The 27,836-nt window shown below is 38.4% G+C and overlaps 2 protein-coding genes across 2 annotated transcripts in view; both read right to left on the bottom strand.

Moving 5' to 3' along the window:
• Positions 1 to 2,114, bottom strand: part of LOC122112508 (phosphatidylinositol 3,4,5-trisphosphate 3-phosphatase TPTE2-like) — a 98,272-nt gene extending 96,158 nt beyond the window's left edge. Inside the window, exon 1 of the mRNA XM_042685305.1 lies at positions 2,096 to 2,114. The gene's annotated coding sequence lies outside the window, so the exon portion shown is untranslated. The remainder of the gene's footprint in view (positions 1 to 2,095) is intronic.
• A 419-nt stretch (positions 2,115 to 2,533) lies between these two features.
• Positions 2,534 to 27,836, bottom strand: part of LOC122112886 — a 30,100-nt gene continuing 4,797 nt past the window's right edge. Inside the window, exons 3-16 of the mRNA XM_042685842.1 lie at positions 25,763 to 25,816; positions 24,643 to 24,699; positions 23,576 to 23,626; positions 21,868 to 21,921; positions 19,207 to 19,248; positions 18,146 to 18,196; positions 15,566 to 15,607; positions 14,505 to 14,555; positions 11,799 to 11,855; positions 9,108 to 9,149; positions 6,408 to 6,449; positions 5,349 to 5,399; positions 2,806 to 2,862; positions 2,534 to 2,612 (exon numbers count right to left, since the gene is read on the bottom strand). Coding sequence (XP_042541776.1) covers positions 2,534 to 2,612; positions 2,806 to 2,862; positions 5,349 to 5,399; positions 6,408 to 6,449; positions 9,108 to 9,149; positions 11,799 to 11,855; positions 14,505 to 14,555; positions 15,566 to 15,607; positions 18,146 to 18,196; positions 19,207 to 19,248; positions 21,868 to 21,921; positions 23,576 to 23,626; positions 24,643 to 24,699; positions 25,763 to 25,816 — 730 coding nt within the window. The remainder of the gene's footprint in view (positions 2,613 to 2,805; positions 2,863 to 5,348; positions 5,400 to 6,407; positions 6,450 to 9,107; positions 9,150 to 11,798; positions 11,856 to 14,504; positions 14,556 to 15,565; positions 15,608 to 18,145; positions 18,197 to 19,206; positions 19,249 to 21,867; positions 21,922 to 23,575; positions 23,627 to 24,642; positions 24,700 to 25,762; positions 25,817 to 27,836) is intronic.

The raw sequence follows: 27,836 nt of genomic DNA on the forward strand, positions 1-27,836 counted from the left end.
ATGCAACCTGATCACCACATTTAATACGCATGTGTCATACTATCACAATACATCCTGTATTTTAACAGGGTATACATTTATCCAAATGGATCAAAAAGATACAGAAGTGCACCCCATGCTACAATGAACATGAAGAAACACTGATAATGATATCTGTACTACAGTATCACTATAGGAACTTTCCAAATCCAGATCTCCACTTTCTCTGTGTATTGTGTGTATAAGAATCTCTACATGTATATATATATATAGATGTATATGCATCAATCTATATGCAGAGAAACATACAGAGATTATATGCACATGGATGTGTGCACTTATGTATGGGTATAAATGTGTGTATGTATTTTGTACCTGGTTTTAGCATAAATTACTACTTATCCATCCACTGTTATCCATGTATATTATGGATTCATTTATTTCTCACCTTTATTTTACATTGGAGATGCAAAGATTTCTCTTAACATTTTACTGTTTTAAGAAATACAAATGCGCTGGGAAGGTGGCCCAGTGGTAGAGCGCTTGCCTTGCATGCCTGAGGCCCTGGGTTCGATTCCTCAGCACCATTAAGCAAAAAGAAAAAAAGCCAGATGACACTGTGGCTCAAGTGGTAGAGTGCTAGCCTTGAGCTGAAGAGCTGAGGGACAGCTCCCAGGCCCAGAATTCAGGCCCCATGACCAGAACAAAAAAAAAAAAAAAAGAAATACAAATGCCCTAATCCAAGATAAGGGCATTTATAATAAATTCAACTTTGCTTGTAAGTAGCTCTACTGAAATTTCTGACATTCCAATCCCTGTTTCCTTTCCTCACCTTCGCCCATCAGACAGAGCTAGTTTGCTGAAGGCTTGCATTTGCAGACACTCAATACTGATGGCCACGTTTGGCTCTGGGTTTGAGGCACTAGCCTCACCTGACTGCAGAGTTCTAGAAAGTAAGTATACATATTGTCTGCCTCAGCTCGAATCACTGCTGCTGAGGGATCTATGGCTTAGTCTACTGCTATCTTCTCTTTGCTAAAATAGAATAGCTGGCTGCAAAAACTCCTGAAGGTAGATTTTGCAAATCTCTACATCCCTTTATTTTCATTGTTTTATGTTCTGTGAAGGTAGGAGGGGTTTGAGTCTGTATATATGTGTATGTTTAAATATGTACTAAACAATAGTATATGCATGTATATAGATTGCTTTTTCATATATATGCATAGATAGGTTTATGTTTTTAAATTAATTTATAAATTACTTTTCTCTGATGGCTCTATCACAGGTGTCTGTTATCAGTCTTGGCAAAAGTACCTACAAGTAGATGTCATTCATAAATATAACTTGTGTGGAACCAATAACTACATTTCTTAAATGAGTCAGGTAGTAGTAGATTTTGTTCATGCATCAGTCCTTACTCAAATTTGGCATTTTGTGCTAATAATGAGTATTCATATGGTGGTAACAAACATATTAGACTTCTGCAAAAAGAAAGTGATTAGTACAGATTTAAACAGCTATCATCTGTATCACAATGTGGAACAAAATTTTTTTTTTTTGGGTCCGGTTGTGGGGCCTGAACTCTGGGCCTGGGCGCTGTCCCTCAGCTCTTCAGCTCAAGGCTAGCACTCTACCACTTGAGCCACAGCGCCATTTCCGGCTTTATTTTTTCTGCTAATGTGATGCTGAGGAATCGAACCCAGGGCCTCAGGCATGCAAGGCAAGCACTCTACCACCTTTCTCAGCCCTGGAACAAATTTTTCTAAGTATACTTACACAGTTGAGGGGCTTATCCCCCACTACCACTTCAAAGTAGTTCTGGATTAAGCCCCAAGATAACTCCGTAGAACTATGCCTATCATGGCTATCTTCCTGTAAATTAGAGGAAGGGGTTGTAAACACATGATAATGACTGGGAACTTGTAGAACCAACTTCACTTGGCGCTGAAGACTCTGTTCCCTACCTACTTCTGTATCTGTTCCTTGCTCCAAATAGGGTTCTTTTGTCCCCACAATCAATCTACATATTCTCACACACAGGCAAAACAAAATGATCCTTAGGTTCTGCTGGGATTTAAACAGCATGTCAAACACATCAAAGGCATGAAATATTTACCTTATGACATGTTTCTGTTTTATCCAAAGACACCCCCTAAAATATAGAAAGTTTCATTCATATGATATATGAATTTAGGGTGGAACCAGAGTCAAAGCCTTTGCTCCACTGACAATCTCAATGAACTTCAAAAAATCCAAATCTCAGTCTCCACATTCCTCTACTTATCTGAGTATGATCAGTATCAACACAAGAATGGATATTCAAAAACAGGGCTTCTAGGAAAAATTAATATTTTATGCCTGCAAAAGACTCTCATGCAGAAGCTAAGAAAAATATGTATGAAGAAAACATTAACAAATGTTTACTGGCATTTGTTGTGGATTTTAAATTCAAATCACTTCACAGGACTCAACCCTTACGCACCACCTTATTTGCTGCTTCCCATGTTCCCTCGATTCCTTCTTAACACTGATTGTGGTTTCACGTTCCTACTGGTCAGGTAGTGAACAGGAACAACTTGCTAAAGCAGAACTCCCATCCAATGTGATGGTTGGCCTTATAGAGTAGCAGAGTTCTAGAGAATCAAGCATGGATCCAGGATCAATGATCCCCAATAACCTGGCCTCCACAGAACACTGAAACTAACCAAATGTCTTTTGAAGTCCTCTATAATTTTCTCTACTGTTTCAAAAAAATTATACATTCTGTGTATTGTCATCACATGACAAAATAGTTTATCATTCAGCCAACAAAAGAAAACAACTCACCCAGTGGTCATGAAGTTATCAGAACCAATGACTATATCCGGTACGGTATCAGTATCACTGTGAACAAATGAAAAACAAACAGAAAATTAAGTTGCACTATATATAAGAAACCATACTTTCCTTACTACACACAGTGCTGATTTTAAATGCAACCATGGCTTTGTGAATGCTAGGCAAGTGATAAACCACTTAAGCTACATCTCTAGCTCTTCTGCCCACACCATGACCTCTCTCAAATACTCGTTTGAACTCAGATCACCATACTTGCACTAAGTGCTGAATTTAGAGTCATGCTTTTGTCTGTACTGGCTTACTCAATGATCTCCCTGTTTGGGTTCAGTATAATCTGGGAACCTGGTTCCTGCATGTTAAGTGCTCAATTTAGACTCAAACTTTTGTCTCTACTTGCTTATTCAATGTTCTCCCTGTTTGTGCTTCCATCATAATCTGGGATGGATGGCATGCTATAGTCTGATATCTATAATCCTATCTACTCAGAGGCTGAGACTGAGGATAGTAATTTGAAACCACCAAGAGTAGGAATGCCTATGAGAGTCCATCTCGAATTAACCAGCAAAATGTTGGACTCAAAGAGTAGTTCAAGAGTTCCATTAACCAGCAAAATGTTGGACTCAAAGAGTAGTTCAAGAGCAAGAAAGCAAAATAGGCACAAGGCTCAGAGTTTTAGCTGTAACAGACAGACACACACACACACACACATATGCAGACACAAGTTAATCATTGTCATTTGGAAGGTACTTTGCTCATAAAAGTCTGACTATAGTCAATCAAAACATATACTATTCAATCTCATAGGATCTTATACAAAGGCTGATAGCTTTCTAACGGTTTTCTTCTGTGCTCACTAAAAAAGCAAGGAGTTTGTTTTCTGACTGGATTCTCATTCCTTCACCTAACTGAAAAGAGAGGAATATTGCAGATATAAGATACACTGCCCACCTTTTTTATATAGTTCCCAGAAATTCTGGCTTAATATCTGTGTATCTTTGTATTCATGCATGCATGTATGTATGTTTGTATACACACATATATGCACACACATATACATACCTGTATGCATCTGATTTTTGCTGACATCTTCCAGTCTGAGCTCTATTGGTTCATTTATATCCACATTAAACAATTAAGCAATTATATTATGCAAAATCAAATATGAGGTAAATTCCTACGCTTACTTCTTCACTCGTTAGCTACAATTCTCCCAAAATTAATAAACTGGTAGGACTTGAAAGTTTTATATGCCTAGTTATAAGAAAAGGGGTATTTCTGGTAATCTTGAGAAACGAAACAAAGTATCTAGGGCAAAGTACATGTACACATCTGCAAAAGAAATGCTTCACTGCAGATTTAAGACTATTTCTTTCCTAGGCCAGGTGCCTAGGAAATATATAATCATAGCTGATTAGGAGGCTGAGAAACGAGGGTCTCAGTTTGAAGTCAGCCCAGGGAGGCAAGTCCCTGAGACTCTGTGTGTGTGTGTGTGTGTGCGTGCGTGCTGTGCGCACGCACGCGCACAAGGGCTCACACATGCAAGCGCGCGCGCGCACACACACACACACACACACACACACACACGAGTCCTGGGGTTAGAATCAAGGGCCTGGACATTGTCCCTGAGCTTCTTTTGCTGCAGGCTAGATTTCTACCTCTTGAGCCACAAAGCTTTTTTCTGAATAGTTTATTGGAAACAAGAGACTCCTGTACGTTTCCGCCTGGGCTGACTAACAATCATAACTCTCAGATCACAGACTCCTGAGAAGCTATGATTACAGACATGAGCTACTAGCAACCAGTTCCTAAGACTTTTATTTGCTACAAACTATGCAGAAAACAACAGAAGTAGACCTGTGTCTCAAAGGGTAAGGCACTAGGCCTTGAGTAAAATACTCTCAAGGTCCGCACACCAGCTCTGAGTTCAAGCCTAAAGACTGGAACAAAATGACAATAATAATAACAATGATAGTAATAGTGATGATGATGATGATGATGACAACGACGACAATGACAATGCAGAGATTTAGAGGATGAGTCCGCAGGTTATACAATTATGGACAATCAGCAAGATAGGTAAAAGAGGTATGAAAAGATTATTTTTACAGGCCAGAAAAAGAGCCAACACCAAAGACAATTTGACTTAAGACTTCTACCCCCTAGGACTGTGGAATAGCTTGTAAGTGCATGAGCTATTTTGTTTGTGATAAGTTGTTACTAAAGTCATCAAACACATGTACTGTCCATTCAAATGGGGTCTCACACACAGGCTACCTGATAGCTTTCTAGGAGTTTTACACACTGCTCACTAAAATACCACTAAGGCTATCTTCTGACTGGCTTCTCATTCATTCACCTAACTTGGAAAAGTGGGAATGTTCCAGACATAAGCTGTAATGCCCAATCTTTTGAGACATCTCCCAGAAATTCTGGCTTAATGCCTCTGTATCTTTATGTACATACATACATATATATATATATATATATATATATATATATATATACACATACATATAAGGAATGCATCTCACCTATCACTAATGTCTTCCAGGATTAGATCTCCTGTTTTAGTATCTTCCAGGCTAAAGGATTAAATTAGACACAGTCAAATATCAGGTAAATACATTTACATTGTCTTCCAACTTAGCTACAATTTACTTAAAACTAATAAAATGGAAGTTGAAAGTTTTACATATTTAGTTATATACAAAGGAGTATTTGTCTTTCCTGACTAGGACAAGTATCTATGCTCACAGATATAATCCTAGCCTCTCAGGTGATTGAGATCTAAGGATCATGATTTTCAACCATACTGGACAGAAAATCCATGAGACTTATGTCTCTAACTAGCTACCAAACACACTGGAAGTGGAGTTGTGGGTCAGGGACTAGAGTGCTACGCTTGAGCAAACTACACTCAGGAACATGGCTCAGACCCTAATCTCAAGCCCAATGACTGGCACATCGAAAAAAAACAATAATTCTATTCTTATAAACATAAGAAAAGTTTAATGTCCTATTGTTCTTGAACTAATTTTAAATTCAGCTTACTTCACAATAACTCAACCCTCACAATCTAATTTTCTATCTAATTTTCTGCTTCCTATATCTTCTCTATTCCCTCCTTAATAAAGTAATCATGGCAGTCTTTCCTGCCTGTCAGATAGGAACAAAGAACAGAAGGCTAGAAGCAGGACTCCCATCCAATGTAATAGTGGGCCTTTCAGGGTAATTGAGTTATGGAGAATGAAGAATTGGTCTGAGGTAGATGATTCTCCTATCTACTGAGATCTGCAGAACAGTGGGACTGCCTCTGTGTTTCTGAGAGGAATTCTTACATTCCTCAGATCTTTATGAGTCCCATACATGCACGTTGATACTCTGACTAAGGATTGTGCCTGCCAGTCCTTGAATTCACAGCAGACCATGACCAAGTCTCTTTTGACCTGCTCTATCATTTTCTATTTAGCTGCAAAACTGAATATGACTACATAGAGTTTTTGATAGGTCGTCATGTATTTTGTCGATTGTCATCATACTCCATCCACAAAAATGGTTTACCATGTGAATGACAAAAGAAAACAACTCACCCAGTAGTATTGTTGACAACGGCCAGTACGGTATCTGAGTCACTGTGAACAAATAAAAAACAAACAGAAAATTAAGTTGCTCTATGTAATAGAAACCATACTTTTTTTAACCAAAGTGCTAACTATTGACAGCAAGGTCTGTGCAGATTAAGCAGGTGCTCATTTACTTGAATTATATCTCTAGCTCTTCTGCCCACTACATGACTTCTCTCATATATTGAGGTTTGAACTCAGATCACCATATTTGCACTAAGGGCTCAATTTAGAGTCATGCTTTTTTCTGTACTGGTTTACTCAATGATCTCCTTGTTTGGGTTCAGTACAATCTGGGAACCCTGTTCCTCTAGGTAAGGGTTCAATTTAGACTCACAGTTTTGTCTCTATTTGCTTATTCAATGATCTCCCTGTTTGTGTTGGATGGGCATGCTACTGTCTCACAGCTATAATCCTATCTACTCAGAGACTGAGAGTGAGGATAGTATTTTGAAACCATCTAGAGTAGGAATGCCTATGAGAGTCCATCTCCAATTAACCAGGAAAAGGTTGGACTCAAAGAGTAGTTCATAAGTTCCATCAACCATAACAAGAAAGCAAAATAGGCACAAGGCTCGGAGTTTTGGCCATGACAGACAGACAGACAGACAGATAGACAGACAGACACACACACACACACACACACACACACACACACACACACGCAGACACATGTTAATCATTGTCATTTCAAAGGTACTTTGCTCATAAAATCTTACTACAGTCAATCAAAACATATACTACTCAATCTCATAGGATCTCATACAAAGGCTGATAGCTTTCTAAGGGTTTTCTTCTGTGCTCACTAAAATAGCAAGGAGTTTGTCTTCTGACTCGAATCTCATTCCTTCACCTAACTTGGAATAGAGAGGAATATTACAGATATAAAATATACTGCCCACCTTTTTTATATAGTTCCCAAAATTTCTGGCTTAATATCTGTGTATCTTTGTATTCACGTATGTATATATGTATATACATGTATATATACACACACATTCATACATATGTGTATGCATCTGATTTTTACTGACATTTTCCAGTCTGAGCTCTATTGGTTCATTTATATCCACATTAAACAATTAAGCAATTATCTTATGAAAGCCAAAGTTGAGGTAAATTCCTACCCTACGTCTTCACTCGTTAGCTACAATTCTCCTAAAAGTAATAAACTAGTAGAACTTGAACATTTTACATTTGCAATAACTATGTCTGAGTCAAACAGAAAATGTCAGATAAGTTGATGTTAGGCAAATGAACCCCAAGGAAAGTATTCAAATGATTTTTTCTTTCATGTAATTGCTTCTAACATATTTATAAGATGATTTCCTTGTTGCCTTGTATGTCCCTCCCCCACGGTATAACACCTGCTGTCACTGTATTTGATGTTGGTATTATTTGTGGAGGGAAAGGAAAAAACAAATCATTTAAATAGGGATACAGGGGGATTCATTGCAACAATGAGATGTACAAGATGTTATGCCAAAAAACGAACTTTACAACTTTTGGGGGGACAGAGTATCGGGTGGGGGGTGGGGGATAGGATGGGATGGAAAGGGGAAACAAAGGAGGAGGCAACAGTGCTCATTATCTTGCCCATGTAACTGTAACCCCTCTGTATGGTATTTTCACAATTTTAAAAAATGTAAAAAATAGAAAAAGGGTATTTTTGGTTATCTTGAGAAACAAGGTGTCTAGGGCAAAGTACATGTACACATCTGCCAAAGAAATGCTTCATGGCAGATTTAAGACTATTTCTTTCCTACACCAGGTGCTTGTAGCTCAAACATAATCATAGCTGATCAGGAAGCTGAGGAACAAGGGTCTAAATTTGTAGTCAGCCCAGGGAGGCAAGTTCCTGAGCCTGTTGTGTTTGCATGGGTGCGTGCGTGGGTGCTTATGTCCATGAGACTCATGTCTCCAACTAGCTACCAAACACACTGGAAGTGGAGTTGTGGGCCAGGGACTAGAGTGCTAGACTTGAGCAAACCACACTCAGGAACATGGCTCAGACCCTAATCTCAAGCCCTATGACTGGCACATTGAAAAAAACAATAAGTCTATTCTTATAAACATAAGAAAAGTTTAATGTCCTATTGTTCTTGAACTAATTTTAAATTCAGCTTACTTCACAATAACTCAACCCTCACAATCTAATTTTCTATCTAATTTTCTGCTTCCTATATCTTCTCTATTCCCTCCTTAATAAACTAATCTTGGCAGTCTTTCCTGCCTGTCAGATAGGAACAAAGAATAGAAGGCTAGAAGCAGGACTCCCATCCAATGTAATAGTGGGCCTTTCAGGGTAATTGAGTTCTGGAGAATGAAGAATTGGTCTGAGGTAGCTGATTCTCCTATCTACTGAGATCTGCAGAACAGTGGGACTGCCTCTGTGTTTCTGAGAGGAATTCTTACATTCCTCGGATCTTTATGAGTCCCATACATGCACGTTGATACTCTGACTAAGGATTGTGCCTGCCAGTCCTTGAATTCACAGCAGACCATGACCAAGTCTCTTTTGACCTGCTCTATCATTTTCTATTTAGCTGCAAAACTGAATATGACTACATAGAGTTTTTGATAGGTCGTCATGTATTTTGTCGATTGTCATCATACTCCATCCACAAAAATGGTTTACCATGTGAATGACAAAAGAAAACAACTCACCCAGTAGTATTGTTGACAACGGCCAGTACGGTATCTGAGTCACTGTGAACAAATAAAAAACAAACAGAAAATTAAGTTGCTCTATGTAATAGAAACCATACTTTTTTTAACCAAAGTGCTAACTATTGACAGCAAGGTCTGTGCAGATTAAGCAGGTGCTCATTTACTTGAATTATATCTCTAGCTCTTCTGCCCACTACATGACCTCTCTCATATATTGAGGTTTGAACTCAGATCACCATATTTGCACTAAGGGCTCAATTTAGAGTCATGCTTTTTTCTGTACTGGTTTACTCAATGATCTCCTTGTTTGGGTTCAGTACAATCTGGGAACCCTGTTCCTCTAGGTAAGGGTTCAATTTAGACTCACAATTTTGTCTCTATTTGCTTATTCAATGATCTCCCTGTTTGCGCTGGATGGGCATGCTACTGTCTCACAGCTATAATCCTATCTACTCAGAGACTGAGAGTGAGGATAGTATTTTGAAACCATCTAGAGTAGGATTGCCTATGAGAGTCCATCTCCAATTAACCAGGAAAAGGTTGGACTCAAAGAGTAGTTCATAAGTTCCATCAACCATAACAAGAAAGCAAAATAGGCACAAGGCTCGGAGTTTTGGCCATGACAGACAGACAGACAGACAGACATACACACACACACACACACACACACACACACACACACACACACGCAGACACATGTTAATCATTGTCATTTCAAAGGTACTTTGCTCATAAAATCTTACTACAGTCAATCAAAACATATACTTCTCAATCTCATAGGATCTCATACAAAGGCTGATAGCTTTCTAAGGGTTTTCTTCTGTGCTCACTAAAATAGCAAGGAGTTTGTCTTCTGACTCGAATCTCATTCCTTCACCTAACTTGGAATAGAGAGGAATATTACAGATATAAAATATACTGCCCACCTTTTTTATATAGTTCCCAAAATTTCTGGCTTAATATCTGTGTATCTTTGTATTCACGTATGTATATATGTATATACATGTATATATACACACACATTCATACATATGTGTATGCATCTGATTTTTACTGACATTTTCCAGTCTGAGCTCTATTGGTTCATTTATATCCACATTAAACAATTAAGCAATTATCTTATGAAAGCCAAAGTTGAGGTAAATTCCTACCCTACGTCTTCACTCGTTAGCTACAATTCTCCTAAAAGTAATAAACTAGTAGAACTTGAACATTTTACATTTGCAATAACTATGTCTGAGTCAAACAGAAAATGTCAGATAAGTTGATGTTAGGCAAATGAACCCCAAGGAAAGTATTCAAATGATTTTTTCTTTCATGTAATTGCTTCTAACATATTTATAAGATGATTTCCTTGTTGCCTTGTATGTCCCTCCCCCACGGTATAACACCTGCTGTCACTGTATTTGATGTTGGTATTATTTGTGGAGGGAAAGGAAAAAACAAATCATTTAAATAGGGATACAGGGGGATTCATTGCAACAATGAGATGTACAAGATGTTATGCCAGAAAACGAACTTTACAACTTTTGGGGGGGCAGAGTATCGGGTGGGGGGTGGGGGATAGGATGGGATGGGAAGGGGAAACAAAGGAGGAGGCAACAGTGCTCATTATCTTGCCCATGTAACTGTAACCCCTCTGTATGGTATTTTCACAATTTTAAAAAATGTAAAAAATAGAAAAAGGGTATTTTTGGTTATCTTGAGAAACAAGGTGTCTAGGGCAAAGTACATGTACACATCTGCCAAAGAAATGCTTCATGGCAGATTTAAGACTATTTCTTTCCTACACCAGGTGCTTGTAGCTCAAACATAATCATAGCTGATCAGGAAGCTGAGGAACAAGGGTCTAAATTTGTAGTCAGCCCAGGGAGGCAAGTTCCTGAGCCTGTTGTGTTTGCATGGGTGCGTGCGTGGGTGCTTATGTCCATGAGACTCATGTCTCCAACTAGCTACCAAACACACTGGAAGTGGAGTTGTGGGCCAGGGACTAGAGTGCTAGACTTGAGCAAACCACACTCAGGAACATGGCTCAGACCCTAATCTCAAGCCCTATGACTGGCACATTGAAAAAAACAATAAGTCTATTCTTATAAACATAAGAAAAGTTTAATGTCCTATTGTTCTTGAACTAATTTTAAATTCAGCTTACTTCACAATAACTCAACCCTCACAATCTAATTTTCTATCTAATTTTCTGCTTCCTATATCTTCTCTATTCCCTCCTTAATAAAGTAATCATGGCAGTCTGTCCTGCCTGTCAGGTAAGAACAAAGAACATAAGGCTAGAAGCAGGACACCCATCCAATGTGATGGTGGGCCTTTCAGGGTAATTGAGTTCTGGAGAATGTAGAATTGGTCTGAGGTAGCTGATTCTCCTATCTACTGAGATCTACAGAACAGTGGGACTACCTCTGTGTTTCTGAGAGGAATTCTTACATTTCTCGGATCTTTATGAGTCCCATACATGCACGTTGATATTCTGACTAAGGATTGTGCCTGCCAGTCATTGAATTCACAGCAGACCATGACCAAGTCTCTTTTGACCTGCTTCATTTTCTATTTAGTTGCAAAACTGAATATTGCTACATAGAATTTTTGATAGGTCATCATGTAAATTGTCGATTGTCATAATACTCCATCCACAAAAATGGTTTACCATGTGAATGACAAAAGAAAACAACTCACCCAGTAGTTGTGTTGTTACCAGAAATGATGACAACGGCTGGCATGGTTTCTATGTCACTGTGAACAAATAAAAAACAAACAGAAAATTTAAGTTGCACTATGCATAAGAAACCATACTTTTTTTTTTTTTTTTTACCAAAATGCTGACTACTGACAGTAAAGTCTGTGCAGACTAAGCAGGTGCTCATTTACTTGAGCTATATCGCCACCTCTTCTGCCCACTCCATGACTTCTCTCAACTACTGAGGTTTGAACTTAGATCACCATACTTGTACTAAGTGCTCAATTTAGAATCATGCTTTTGTCTGTACTGGCTTACTCAATGATCTCCCTGTTTGGGTTCAGCAGTATAGGAGCCCTGCTGCTCTAGTTAAGCGCTCAATTTAGACTCACAGTTTTGTCTCTACTTGCTTATTCAATGATCTCCATATTTGTACTTTCATCATAATCTGGGATGGATGGGCATGCTACTGTCTCACATCTATAGTCCTATCTACTCAGAGGCTGAGACTGAGGCTACTAATTTGAAACCACCTAGAGTAGGAATGCCTATGATAGTCCATCTTCAATTAACCAGCAAAATGTTGGGACTCCAGGAGGAGTTCAAGAGTTTCATCAACCATAAGCAAGAAAGCAAAATAGGTACAAGCTCTAAGTTTTGGCCATAATAGATGGACAGACAGACAGACAGACACAGACAGAGAGACACACAGACAGACAGACAGACAGACAGACAGACAGACAGACAGACACACACACACACACACACATACACTCACGTAGACACAAGTTAATCATTGTCATTTGGAAGGTACTTTGCTCATAAAAATCTTACTATAGTCAATCAAATCATATACTACTCAATCTCATAGGATCTCATAAAAAGGCTGATAGCGTTCTAAGGGTTTTCTTCTGTGCTCACTAAAATAGCAAGGAGTTTGTCTTCTGACTAGATTCTCATTGCTTCACCTAACGTGGAAAAGAGAGGAATATTACACATATAAGATACACTGTCTAACTTTTTTTATATACTTCCCAGAAATTCTGGCTTAATACCTTTTTATTTTTGTATTCATGTGTGTATGTATATATGTTCTTAAGGTATATGTATATATGTATGTATGCACATATACAAACACACACATATATATACACACATGTAAATATGTGTGTATGCATCTGATTTTTGCTAACATCTTCCAGTCTGAGCTCTATTGGTTCATTTATATCTACGTTAAACAATTACATTATGCAAAATCAAGTATGAGGTAAATACCTACCCTTACTTTTAACTCGTTAGCTACAATTCTCCTAAAATTAATAAACTAGTAGATCTTGAAAGTTTTATATACCTAGTTATAAGAAAAGGATTATTACTGGTTATCTAGAGAAACAAAGTGTCTAGGGCCAAGTATATGTACACATTTGCAAAAGAAATGCTTCATGGCAAATTTAAGACTATGTCTTTCCTAGCGCAGGGCATGTTGCTCAAACATATAATCATAGCTGATCAGGAGGCTGAGAAACCAGGGTCTTAGTTTGAAGTCAGCCCAGGGAAGCAAGAACCTGAGACTGTGTGTGTGTGCGTGCATGCATGCGTGAGTGTGTGCCTGTGTTTGTATGTGTCCCCAGGGCCTGCACCTGCACATGCATGCACACACACACACATACACACACACACACACACACACACACACACATACACACAAGCTAGTCCTGGAGTTAGAACCCACGGACTGGACACTGTCCCTATGATTCTTTTGTTCCAGGCTAGATCTCTACCTCTTGACCCACAAGGCCACTCCTGGCTTTTTCTGAATAATTTATTGGAAACAAAAGTCTCATGTACTTTTCTGCCTGGGCTGACTTAAAATCATGACTCTCAGGTCACAGACCCCTGAGCAGTTAGTAGTACAGGCATGAGCTACTAGCAGCCAATTCCTAAGACTTTTATCTGCTATAAACTATGCAGAAAACAACAGAAGTAGACCTGTATCTCAAGGGGTAGGGCACTCGCCTTGAGCAAAATACGCTCAAGGTCTGTACCCCGGCTCTGAGTTCAATCCCAAAGACTGGAACAAAATAATAATAACAACAACAACAACAACAACAGTAAGCTCAAGGTCTGAACCCCGACTCTGAGTTCTAAAGACTGGAACGAAATGACAATAATAAAATAATAAAAATAATGATAATGATAGTAAAATGAAGATGATGAAGATGCTGCTGCTGCTGCTGCTGCTGATGCTGATGATGCTGATAATGATAACAACAATGCAAAGAATTGGAGGATGAATCCACAGGTTATACAATTGTGGACAAACAGGAAAGCAGGAAAAAGGGGTATGAAATCATTATATTTTACAGGCCAGAAAAAGCGCCAACACCAAAGGCACTTTGACATAAGATTTCTATCCCCTAGGACTGTGGAATAACTTTAAGTGCATGAGCTGTTTTGTTGGTGATAATTTGTTACTAAATTTATTACTAATTTGTTACACACAGGCTATCTGATAGCTTTCTAGGAGTTTTACTCACTGCTCACTAAAATACCACTAAGGCTGTCTTCTGACTGGCTCCTCATTCATTCCCCTAATTTGGAAAAGTGGGAACGTTACAATCTTCTGAGACATCTCCCAGAAATTCTGGCTTAATACCTGTGTATCTTTATGTACATGTATATATACATATAGGAATGCATCTCACCGTTCATCAACATCTTCAAGAATAAGATCTCCTGCATTGTTTTCGTCAAGTCTAAAGGATTAAATTATACACAGTCAAATATCAGGTAAATACATTTACATTTTCTTCCAACTTAGCTACAATTTACTTAAAACTAATAAATTGGTAGAAGTTGAAAGTTTTACATATTTAGTTATATACAAAGGAGTATTTGTTTTTCCTGACTAGGACAAGTATCTGTGCTCATAGATATAATCCTAGCCTCTCAGTTGATTGAGATCTAAGGATCATGATTTTTAACCATACTGGAGAGAAAAATCTATGAGACTTATGTCTCCAACTAGCTACCAAACACACTGGAAGTGGAGTTGTGGGTCAGGGAATAGAGTGCTAGACTTGAGCAAACCACACTCAGGAACATGGCTCAGACCCTAATCTCAAGCCCAATGACTGGCACATTGAAATAAACAATAATTCTATTCTTATAAACATAAGAAAAGTTTAATGTCCTATTGTTCTTGAACTAATTTTAAATTCAGATACTTCACAATAACTCAACCCTCACAATCTAATTTTCTATCTAATTTTCTGCTTCCTATATCTTCTCTATTCCCTCCTTAATAAACTAATCTTGGCAGTCTTTCCTGCCTGTCAGATAGGAACAAAGAATAGAAGGCTAGAAGCAGGACTCCCATCCAATGTAATAGTGGGCCTTTCAGGGTAATTGAGTTCTGGAGAATGAAGAATTGGTCTGAGGTAGCTGATTCTCCTATCTACTGAGATCTGCAGAACAGTGGGACTGCCTCTGTGTTTCTGAGAGGAATTCTTACATTCCTCGGATCTTTATGAGTCCCATACATGCACGTTGATACTCTGACTAAGGATTGTGCCTGCCAGTCCTTGAATTCACAGCAGACCATGACCAAGTCTCTTTTGACCTGCTCTATCATTTTCTATTTAGCTGCAAAACTGAATATGACTACATAGAGTTTTTGATAGGTCGTCATGTATTTTGTCGATTGTCATCATACTCCATCCACAAAAATGGTTTACCATGTGAATGACAAAAGAAAACAACTCACCCAGTAGTATTGTTGACAACGGCCAGTACGGTATCTGAGTCACTGTGAACAAATAAAAAACAAACAGAAAATTAAGTTGCTCTATGTAATAGAAACCATACTTTTTTTAACCAAAGTGCTAACTATTGACAGCAAGGTCTGTGCAGATTAAGCAGGTGCTCATTTACTTGAATTATATCTCTAGCTCTTCTGCCCACTACATGACCTCTCTCATATATTGAGGTTTGAACTCAGATCACCATATTTGCACTAAGGGCTCAATTTAGAGTCATGCTTTTTTCTGTACTGGTTTACTCAATGATCTCCTTGTTTGGGTTCAGTACAATCTGGGAACCCTGTTCCTCTAGGTAAGTGCTCAATTTAGACTCACAGTTTTGTCTCTATTTGCTTATTCAATGATCTCCCTGTTTGTGCTGGATGGGCATGCTACTGTCTCACAGCTATAATCCTATCTACTCAGAGACTGAGAGTGAGGATAGTATTTTGAAGCCATCTAGAGTAGGACTGCCTATGAGAGTCCATCTCCAATTAACCAGGAAAAGGTTGGACTCAAAGAGTAGTTCATAAGTTCCATCAACCATAACAAGAAAGCAAAATAGGCACAAGGCTCGGAGTTTTGGCCATGACAGACAGACAGATAGACAGACATACACACACACACACACACACACACACACACACACACACACACACACACGCAGACACATGTTAATCATTGTCATTTCAAAGGTACTTTGCTCATAAAATCTTACTACAGTCAATCAAAACATATACTACTCAATCTCATAGGATCTCATACAAAGGTTGATAGCGTTCTAAGGATTTTCTTCTGTGCTCACTAAAATAGCAAGGAGTTTGTCTTCTGACTCGAATCTCATTCCTTCACCTAACTTGGAATAGAGAGGAATATTACAGATATAAAATATACTGCCCACCTTTTTTATATAGTTCCCAAAATTTCTGGCTTAATATCTGTGTATCTTTGCATTCACGTATGTATATATGTATATACATGTATATATACACACACATTCATACATATGTGTATGCATCTGATTTTTACTGACATTTTCCAGTCTGAGCTCTATTGGTTCATTTATATCCACATTAAACAATTAAGCAATTATCTTATGAAAGCCAAAGTTGAGGTAAATTCCTACCCTACGTCTTCACTCGTTAGCTACAATTCTCCTAAAAGTAATAAACTAGTAGATCTTGAAAGTTTTATATACCTAGTTATAAGAAAAGGATTATTACTGGTTATCTTGAGAAACAAAGTGTCTAGGGCCAAGTATATGTACACATTTGCAAAAGAAATGCTTCATGGCAAATTTAAGACTATGTCTTTCCTAGCGCAGGGCATGTTGCTCAAACATATAATCATAGCTGATCAGGAGGCTGAGAAACCAGGGTCTTAGTTTGAAGTCAGCCCAGGGAAGCAAGAACCTGAGACTGTGTGTGTGTGCGTGCATGCATGCGTGAGTGTGTGCCTGTGTTTGTATGTGTCCCCAGGGCCTGCACCTGCACACGCATGCACACACACACACATACACACACACACACACACACACACATACACACAAGCTAGTCCTGGAGTTAGAACCCACGGACTGGACACTGTCCCTATGATTCTTTTGTTCCAGGCTAGATCTCTACCTCTTGACCCACAAGGCCACTTCTGGCTTTTTCTGAATAATTTATTGGAAACAAAAGTCTCATGTACTTTTCTGCCTGGGCTGACTTAAAATCATGACTCTCAGGTCACAGACCCCTGAGCAGTTAGTAGTACAGGCATGAGCTACTAGCAGCCAATTCCTAAGACTTTTATCTGCTATAAACTATGCAGAAAACAACAGAAGTAGACCTGTATCTCAAGGGGTAGGGCACTCGCCTTGAGCAAAATACGCTCAAGGTCTGTACCCCGGCTCTGAGTTCAATCCCAAAGACTGGAACAAAATAATAATAACAACAACAACAACAACAACAGTAAGCTCAAGGTCTGAACCCCGACTCTGAGTTCTAAAGACTGGAACGAAATGACAATAATAAAATAATAAAAATAATGATAATGATAGTAAAATGAAGATGATGAAGATGATGCTGCTGCTGCTGCTGCTGATGCTGATGATGCTGATAATGATAACAACAATGCAAAGAATTGGAGGATGAATCCACAGGTTATACAATTGTGGACAAACAGGAAAGCAGGAAAAAGGGGTATGAAATCATTATTTTTTACAGGCCAGAAAAAGCGCCAACACCAAAGGCACTTTGACATAAGATTTCTATCCCCTAGGACTGTGGAATAACTTTAAGTGCATGAGCTGTTTTGTTGGTGATAATTTGTTACTAAATTTATTACTAATTTGTTACACACAGGCTATCTGATAGCTTTCTAGGAGTTTTACTCACTGCTCACTAAAATACCACTAAGGCTGTCTTCTGACTGGCTCCTCATTCATTCCCCTAATTTGGAAAAGTGGGAACGTTACAATCTTCTGAGACATCTCCCAGAAATTCTGGCTTAATACCTGTGTATCTTTATGTACATGTATATATACATATAGGAATGCATCTCACCGTTCATCAACATCTTCAAGAATAAGATCTCCTGCATTGTTTTCGTCAAGTCTAAAGGATTAAATTATACACAGTCAAATATCAGGTAAATACATTTACATTTTCTTCCAACTTAGCTACAATTTACTTAAAACTAATAAATTGGTAGAAGTTGAAAGTTTTACATATTTAGTTATATACAAAGGAGTATTTGTTTTTCCTGACTAGGACAAGTATCTGTGCTCATAGATATAATCCTAGCCTCTCAGGTGATTGAGATCTAAGGATCATGATTTTTAACCATACTGGAGAGAAAAATCTATGAGACTTATGTCTCCAACTAGCTACCAAACACACTGGAAGTGGAGTTGTGGGTCAGGGAATAGAGTGCTAGACTTGAGCAAACCACACTCAGGAACATGGCTCAGACCCTAATCTCAAGCCCAATGACTGGCACATTGAAATAAACAATAATTCTATTCTTATAAACATAAGAAAAGTTTAATGTCCTATTGTTCTTGAACTAATTTTAAATTCAGATACTTCACAATAACTCAACCCTCACAATCTAATTTTCTATCTAATTTTCTGCTTCCTATATCTTCTCTATTCCCTCCTTAATAAACTAATCTTGGCAGTCTTTCCTGCCTGTCAGATAGGAACAAAGAATAGAAGGCTAGAAGCAGGACTCCCATCCAATGTAATAGTGGGCCTTTCAGGGTAATTGAGTTCTGGAGAATGAAGAATTGGTCTGAGGTAGCTGATTCTCCTATCTACTGAGATCTGCAGAACAGTGGGACTGCCTCTGTGTTTCTGAGAGGAATTCTTACATTCCTCGGATCTTTATGAGTCCCATACATGCACGTTGATACTCTGACTAAGGATTGTGCCTGCCAGTCCTTGAATTCACAGCAGACCATGACCAAGTCTCTTTTGACCTGCTCTATCATTTTCTATTTAGCTGCAAAACTGAATATGACTACATAGAGTTTTTGATAGGTCGTCATGTATTTTGTCGATTGTCATCATACTCCATCCACAAAAATGGTTTACCATGTGAATGACAAAAGAAAACAACTCACCCAGTAGTATTGTTGACAACGGCCAGTACGGTATCTGAGTCACTGTGAACAAATAAAAAACAAACAGAAAATTAAGTTGCTCTATGTAATAGAAACCATACTTTTTTTAACCAAAGTGCTAACTATTGACAGCAAGGTCTGTGCAGATTAAGCAGGTGCTCATTTACTTGAATTATATCTCTAGCTCTTCTGCCCACTACATGACCTCTCTCATATATTGAGGTTTGAACTCAGATCACCATATTTGCACTAAGGGCTCAATTTAGAGTCATGCTTTTTTCTGTACTGGTTTACTCAATGATCTCCTTGTTTGGGTTCAGTACAATCTGGGAACCCTGTTCCTCTAGGTAAGTGCTCAATTTAGACTCACAGTTTTGTCTCTATTTGCTTATTCAATGATCTCCCTGTTTGTGTTGGATGGGCATGCTACTGTCTCACAGCTATAATCCTATCTACTCAGAGACTGAGAGTGAGGATAGTATTTTGAAGCCATCTAGAGTAGGAATGCCTATGAGAGTCCATCTCCAATTAACCAGAAAAAGGTTGGACTCAAAGAGTAGTTCATAAGTTCCATCAACCATAACAAGAAAGCAAAATAGGCACAAGGCTCGGAGTTTTGGCCATGACAGACAGACAGACAGACACAGACACACACACACACATGCAGACACATGTTAATCATTGTCATTTCAAAGGTACTTTGCTCATAAAATCTTACTATAGTCAATCAAAACATACATTACTCAATCTCAAAGGATCTCATACAAGGCTGATAGCTTTCTAAGGGTTTTCTTCTGTGCTCACTAAAATAGCAAGGAGTTTGTCTTCTGACTCGAATCTCATTCCTTCACCTAACTTGGAATAGAGAGGAATATTACAGATATACAATATACTGCCCACCTCTTTTATATAGTTCCCAAAATTTCTGGCTTAATATCTGTGTATCTTTGTACTCATGTATGTATGTATGTATGTATGTATGTATGTATGTATGTATATGTATATATACACACACATTCATACATATGCATATGCATCTGATTTTTGCTGACATCTTCTACTCTGAGCTCTATTGTTTCATTTATATCCACATTAAACAATTAAGCAATTATATTATGAAAGTCAAAGTTGAGGTAAATTCCTACCCTACGTCTTCACTCGTTAGCTACAATTCTCCTAAAAGTAATAAACTAGTAGAACTTGAACATTTTACATTTGCAATAACTATGTCTGAGTCAAACAGAAAATGTCAGATAAGTTGATGTTAGGCAAATGAACCCCAAGGAAAGTATTCAAATGATTTTTTCTTTCATGTAATTGCTTCTAACATATTTATAAGATGATTTCCTTGTTGCCTTGTATGTCCCTCCCCCACGGTATAACACCTGCTGTCACTGTATTTGATGTTGGTATTATTTGTGGAGGGAAAGGAAAAACCAAATCATTTAAATAGGGATACAGGGGGATTCATTGCAACAGTGAGATGTACAAGATGTTATGCCAAAAAACGAACTTTACAACTTTTGGGGGGGCAGAGTATCGGGTGTGGCGTGGGGGATGGAAAGGGATGGGAAGGGGAAACAAAGGAGGAAGCAACAGTGCTTGATAAGAAATGTACTCATTATCTTGCCCACGTAACTGTAACTCCTCTGTATGGTATTTTCACAATTTTAAAAAATGTAAAAAAAAGAAAAAGGGTATTTTTGGTTATCTTGAGAAACAAGGTGTCTAGGGCAAAGTACATGTACACATCTGCAAAAGAAATGCTTCATGGCAGATTTAAGACTATTTCTTTCCTACACCACGTGCTTGTAGCTCAAACATATAATCATAGCTGATCAGGAGGCTGAGAAACAAGGGTCTAAATTTGTAGTCAGCCCAGGGAGGCAGTTCCTGAGCATGTTGTGTTTGAATGGGTGCGTGCGTGGGTGCTTAGGTCCATGAGACTCATGTCTCCAACTAGCTACCAAACACACTGGAAGTGGAGTTGTGGGCCAGGGACTAGAGTGCTAGACTTGAGCAAACCACATTCAAGAACATGGCTCAAACCCTAATCTCAAGCCCTATGACTGGCACATTGAAAACAGCAGTAATTCTATTCTTATAAACATAAGAGAAGTTTAATGTCATATTGTTGTTGAACTAATTTTAAATTCAGCTTACTTCACAATAACTCAACCCTCACAATCTAATTTTCTATCTAATTTTCTACTTCCTATATCTTCTCTATTCCCTCCTTAATAAAGTAACCATGGCAGTCTTTCCTGCCTATCAGGTAAGAACATAAGGCTAGAAGCAGGACTCCCATTCAATGTGATGGTGGGCCTTTCAGAGTAATTGAGATCTGGAGAATGAAGAATTGGTCTGAGGTAGATGATTCTCCTATCTACTGAGATCTGCAGAACCGTGGGACTGCCTCTGTGTTTCTGAGAGGAATTCTTACATTCCTCGGATCTTTATGAGTCCCATACATGCACATTGATACTCTGACTAAGGATTGTGCCTGCCAGTCTTTTGACCTGCTCTATCATTTTCTATTTAGTTGCAAAACTGAATATGACTACATAGAGTTTTTGATAGGTCGTCATGTATTTTTTGATTGTCATCATACTCCAAAAAAAAAATGGTTTACCATGTGAATGACAAAAGAAAACAACTCACCCATTAGTTGTGTTGTTACCAGAACTGATGACAATGTCTAGTAAATCTGTGTCACTGTGAACAAATGAAAAACAGAACATTAAGTTGCACTATGTATAAGAAACCAAAAAATTTTTTTAATTTTTAAGTGCTGACTACTGACACCAAAGAATTTACAGACTAAGCAGATGCTCAGTGACTTGAGCTACATCGCCAATTCTTTTGCCTGTACTACTCGGTCTCTCAAATACTGAGGTTAAACTCACAACCTGATATTTAAGTGCTCAATTTAGAGTAACACTATTCTCTATGCTGTGTTTTTCAATTATCTTCTTGTTTGTTCTTTTATCATTATCTGCTAGAGATAGTTATGCCACTTTCTCACATTTATAATCCTATCTACTCAAGAGGCTGATGACAGAGGATAACAATTTGAAGCCACTGAGATTAGGTATATGTTGGGTGCAACATTTCTAGTTAACCAGTTAAGTGCTGAGCTGAAAGTATAGTGCTCAATTAACAAATCAGCCATAAATAAGAAAGCAGAATAGGTATAATATTCTAAGTTTTTTGGGGGAGTCCAGTTGTAGGGCTTGAACTCTGGGCCTGGGCACTGTCCCTCACAGCTCTTCAGCTCAAGGCTAGCACTCTACCACTTGAGCCACAGTGCCACTTCCAACTTTTTTCTTTTTCCTTTGTGTGCTGAGGAATCGAACCCAAGGCCTCATGTATGCAAAGCAAGCACTTTACCACTGAGCCACCTTCCCAGCCCCTAATTTTCTAAGTTTTATAAGTAACAACACACACACACACACACACACACACGCACACGCACACACAAACATGCACACACACCCTAATCTTTGTCTTGTGGCAGAAGATATTTTATGGAAGTGCAGTCACAACACATTAAAGTAGTCACAAACCTGTCATAGTTCCAGCGATTAAGCCCTTTATCCAGCATTAATCATGTCCTTACACTATCCATAGTGTCAGAAACTTTAAAATCACACTTTAAAAAAATTAGAATTCAAAGAAGTTCACGTTCATAATAAAGTAGAGCTGGGCTCTGGTAACCCACACATATAATCCTAGCTAGTCAATAAATTAGATCTGAGGATCATGGTTTGAAGCCAGCCCAAAAAAGAAAGTTCCTGAGATTCTGATCTCCAACAAACTACTCAGAAATTCAAAAATTGACCTATGGCTCAAGGGTAGAGCACTCTCCTTGAGCGCAACAACTCAAGAGTTGGTGCCCAAGATCTGAATTCAAGCCACAGGACCTGAGCTAAATAAATTAATAAACAATTAAATAAATAGATAAGGCAGAGACCTAGAGGATGAGTATATATGTCATTAAATTGTCAACAAATAGCAGTTAGGGGGAAAGGGTGCAGAAAGATTCTTTATACCCTGTTATGAGACTTCTATTCCTAGGACTGTGAGATAAATTGTGAATGCATGACATATTTGGTTTGTAGAAACTGATTACTACTGTCATAGAAAATGTATACTACCTTATATAGACTATCTAATTGCATTCTAAGAGTTTTCTTCAGAGTTCACTGAAAAAGCACAATGTTTTTCTTCTTGCTGGGTTCTTATTTTTTTGCATAACTGAGAAATGGGTGGAATGTAATAGACACAACTTGAATACCTAACCACTTCATATAGTTTCCATAATAACTAGCTTAATACCTCTATATCTTTAGTTACATATGCATCTCACCTTTTGTTAACATGTTTCGAGATTATCTCTTGTGGTTCAGTCTTTTCCGGGCTAAAGGGTTAAGTTATACACAGTCAAACACCAAGTGAATTCATAAATTTACTTTTTCATTCAAGTTAGCTACAATTAAGCCAAAACTAATAAATTGGTACAACGTCAAATTTTACATATTTAGTTACATGAAGAGCAGTATTTCTATCTTTCCCTACAAATGAGGCTTCTGGGGAAAATTACAAGAGTAAAGCTGGCTTAAACAGGTTGCATTCATGATTTAAAAATAATTTTGTCCTAGGCAAGTGCCTGTGCTTCAGGGTTATAATTCTAGCTGCTCAAGCAGCTGAATTCTGAGGATCACTTGTAACCACCGTGGACCAAAAAGTCCATGAGACTCATATCTCCAATTAATTACCAAAAAAAAACTGAATTTGGGCCTGTGGATCAAGTGGTAGTCTTGAGCACATAAAGCTCAGGGTCAGAGCTGAGGCCCTGACCCCCAGCTTAAAAATGGGAACAAAAATAAATAAGAAACAAGTGAATATTTCCATCATAGTACACATTAAAAAAACTTAATTCTCTGTTACTGTGGACTAATTTAAAATATTCTGCTTCCCATGTCCTCCCCATTCCCTCTTTAATTACATGAATTAAGGCTGACTTTTGTGCCTATCAGATAGGGATACCAGGCTAGAAGCATGACTCCCATCTAATGTGATGGTGGGTGGGCCTTCAAGGTTACTGAGTCCTAGAGAATGACGCATTGGTCCAGGGTTGATGAGTTCCATTCTCCTGGGTTCTACAGAAAACTGGGACTACCTGCTTGATTCTGAGAGGGATTCTCACCTCCCTTGGCTCTTCATGAGCTGCATGCATGCAGCTACTTTGATACTCTTAAGGATTGTGACTGCCAAAAGAGACCAAGTCTCTTTTGACCTGCTTTATCATTTTCTATTGAATTTCAAAACTGAAAATTATTCTATACAGTTTTTGATAGGTCCTCACGTATTCTGTCGATTGTCATCATATTTCAAAATGGTTTACCATACAGATGACAAAAGAAAACAACTCACCAAGTAATGTCATTTTCATTGGAACTGATGACAACCTCTGTAAGTATGTTGTCATCACTGTGAACAAATGAGAAACAAACAGAAAATTAAGTTGGACAGTGTCGATGAAATCACACTCTTTTACTATAGTGCTGACTAATGAAAACATGGCCTGAGCATGCTAGGCAGTTTTAAGTATGCTCAGTCTCTTGAGCTAAACCTCCAGCTCTTCTATTCCTAAACCACCTCTCTCAAGTACTTAGTCTGAACTCAGAGCCCTGTGATTGCTAGCTAGGTGCTCAATTTCGAGTCATACCTTTTCTCTGCTGGCTTATTCAGTGTTTTGTGCTTTCAACATAATCTGGGATGGCTGGGCATGACTCTGTCTCCCATCTATAACCCTACATACTCAGAGGCTGAGAACAAAGGAAAATAATTTGAAGCTACCCAATTTGGGATATCTTAGAGAGTTCATCTGTAACTAACGAGCAAAATGCTGCATTGAAAAAGGGTTAAAAAATTAACACATCAGCCATTAATAATAAAGCAGAATCGGTACAAGGCTTGGCTTTGAACTTTAGGCCTAACAACAAAAAATACAAACATACCCTAATCTGCAACATGATTTTACTAGGAAATCCAGTCACCACACATTCAAGCAGATACAATCGTGTCACAAAGCAAGGGATTGAGCCCTTTTTCAAAGGTAAGCCACATCTTTACCCTGTTCCTGCTGTCTGGAAACATTGGAATCAGATTTATAAGAAATTATCTTTCTTGGTCTAGAAAAAAATATCTTCTACAAAATAAGGCAGACTTATAGGGTGAATATACACATTATAGAATTGTGGACAAACAGCAAAATAGGGGGAAAGGGTCTAGAAAATTCTTTAAAGGCCTGATAAAGAGCCTGCAGGCACTTTTATCTGACACTTCTATCCTCTAGAGCTGTGTGCAACTTCGTTTTTGCTTTTGCTAGTGGTCTATGCTTGAACTTGGGGTCTGGGGCTTTTCTTGAGCTTTTTTGCTGGAGGCTAATGCTCTACCACCTACCCACAGAAACCAGTGGTTTTTAAGGAAATCTGTCTGTCATCAAGTCCCAATTCCTTTTACAACTCATATTATTTTAAAGTCAACTTACGTTTTTTCAGTCTCTGGATACGTTCTAGTATCTGTTGTAGCATGTACAACTCTGCTACAAAGTAAAAGACACAAAAAAGCAGTCAGACATTTTGGAGGGCAGTGAGACCCTTGGTACTGTAGGATTTCAGGATAGAAAAGTAAAAAAGAAAAACAAAACAAAACAAATACAAACAAGGAATTTTGACAGAGCTAAAGAAACAACTCCAGAGCACAGAACTGAACCCTGAAACAATCTGATAGGTGCCCTTATAGGGGTGTGTGTTTGTGTGTGCGTGTAGGAAAGAGGAAGAAGGAAAAAAGGTAAATTTAGAATTCATGAGTCTCCTCTTCTTCTTCCTTATTTTGTGTACCATTCAGGCTAGCCTGCAATCCATTTGGTAAACGAAACACTGGGTAAGTCAGAAATGAAGGGATGGTTTCAGGTAATAGTTTATGAACAAAAACAAAAGTAAAAACACTAGCACAAATATTCTAATACCATGGACTAGTTCCTATTGAGTCTTTTTTTTTGAGGGGAGGGTCTGGTCGTGGGGCCTGAACTCTGGGCCTGGGTGCTGTCCCTCAGCTCTTCAGCTCAAGGCTAGCGCTCTACCACTTGAGCCACAGCGCGCCACTTCCGGCTTTTTTCTTTTAGCTTATGTGGTGCTGAGGAATCGAACCCAGGGCCTCATGCATGCAAGGCAAGCGCTCTACCACTGAGCCACCTTCCCAGCCCCCCTATTGAGTCTTGTGTAAGAAAAACAGTAAACAGGTCAAGAGTGGTCTAAATTATGGTACGGTATGGGATAGGATTTGGTATGGATTAAAGGAAGAGCTCAATTGTAGAGCACTTTATGAAACACTTATGAAGTAATCTCCTGGGTTCAAGCCCTCAAAACATTGTGAAAAGAAAAATTAGTTTATTGGAATGATTTTTTTCTTTTCTATGAATTCATTTTTAAAGGATATTTTGTTTAGACTATAAACAATCAAAATTTAGCTCAGTGGAAGAACATGAAAAGGACCCTGAGTTTGATCCTCAGCACTGGGAAAAAGAAAAAGCTAAAAAGACAATTACACATACAAAATAATAATAATAATAATACTGGTACTAGTAGTAGTAGTAGTGGTAGTAGTAATAGTAACAAAAAAGACTGAATTTAACTAAAACAAAGTCATCTCTACATAGCTGCTGCTTGCCACCAGGAGTCCAACATGGAATTGTAACACCAAAAAGTATATAGACTATTAGAAAGAATGTACACTTCAGGTGGTTTCTACTGAGGAAGAAAACTGTCAGATACTGAGCAAACCGCAAATAGTGAACTAGTTGGGGCTCCAAAACAAAGCATCAGACATTTATGGATGCTACAAGAACTCTGAGTATACAATGATCGACCCCTGCGAGAGGTGAAAGTAGTAGTAAAATAGCAGCAGTATATTTTATTTTATATACACATATATATATGGAAATACATATATGTTTATATTTTAAGGCTTTGTAAACCTTTCCCACTTTCCTATAAACCATTCCCACTCTCTTTACCACACTCTTATAAATACCTCCTATGCTCTTAAATACTTTCTACACTCTTTATTTATTTATTTATTTTGCCAGTCCTGGGCTTGAACTCAGGGGATGGGCACTGTCCCTGGGCTTCTTTTGCTCAAAACTAGCACCCAACTCTTAAGCCACAGCGCCCCTTCTGGCTTTTTCTCTTTATGTGGTACTGAGGACTCAAACCCAGAGCTTCATGTGTGCTAGGCAAGCGCTCTACCACTAGGCCACATGCCCGGAGCCCCACTTTCTACACTCTTAAATTTACATAATTTTATCAGCAAAATCCCATGATATAGCAAAAACTCTGCAATACAGATTTGGATTTTTTTTTTTTTTGGTTAGTCATGGGGCCTGAACTCTAGGCCTGGGCGCCATCCCAGAGTTCTTCAGCTCAAGGCTAGTGCTCTACCACTTGAGCCACAGCGCCACTTCTGGCTTTTTCTGCTTATGTGGTGCTCAGGAATCAAACCCAGGGACTCATGCATGCAAGGCAAGCACTCTACCACTGAGCCACCTTCCAGCCCCCTGGATT

Source organism: Dipodomys spectabilis, unplaced genomic scaffold (assembly GCF_019054845.1).
Source record: "Dipodomys spectabilis isolate Male_0828 unplaced genomic scaffold, ASM1905484v1 ptg000095l, whole genome shotgun sequence".
Lineage (NCBI taxonomy): Eukaryota > Metazoa > Chordata > Mammalia > Rodentia > Heteromyidae > Dipodomys > Dipodomys spectabilis.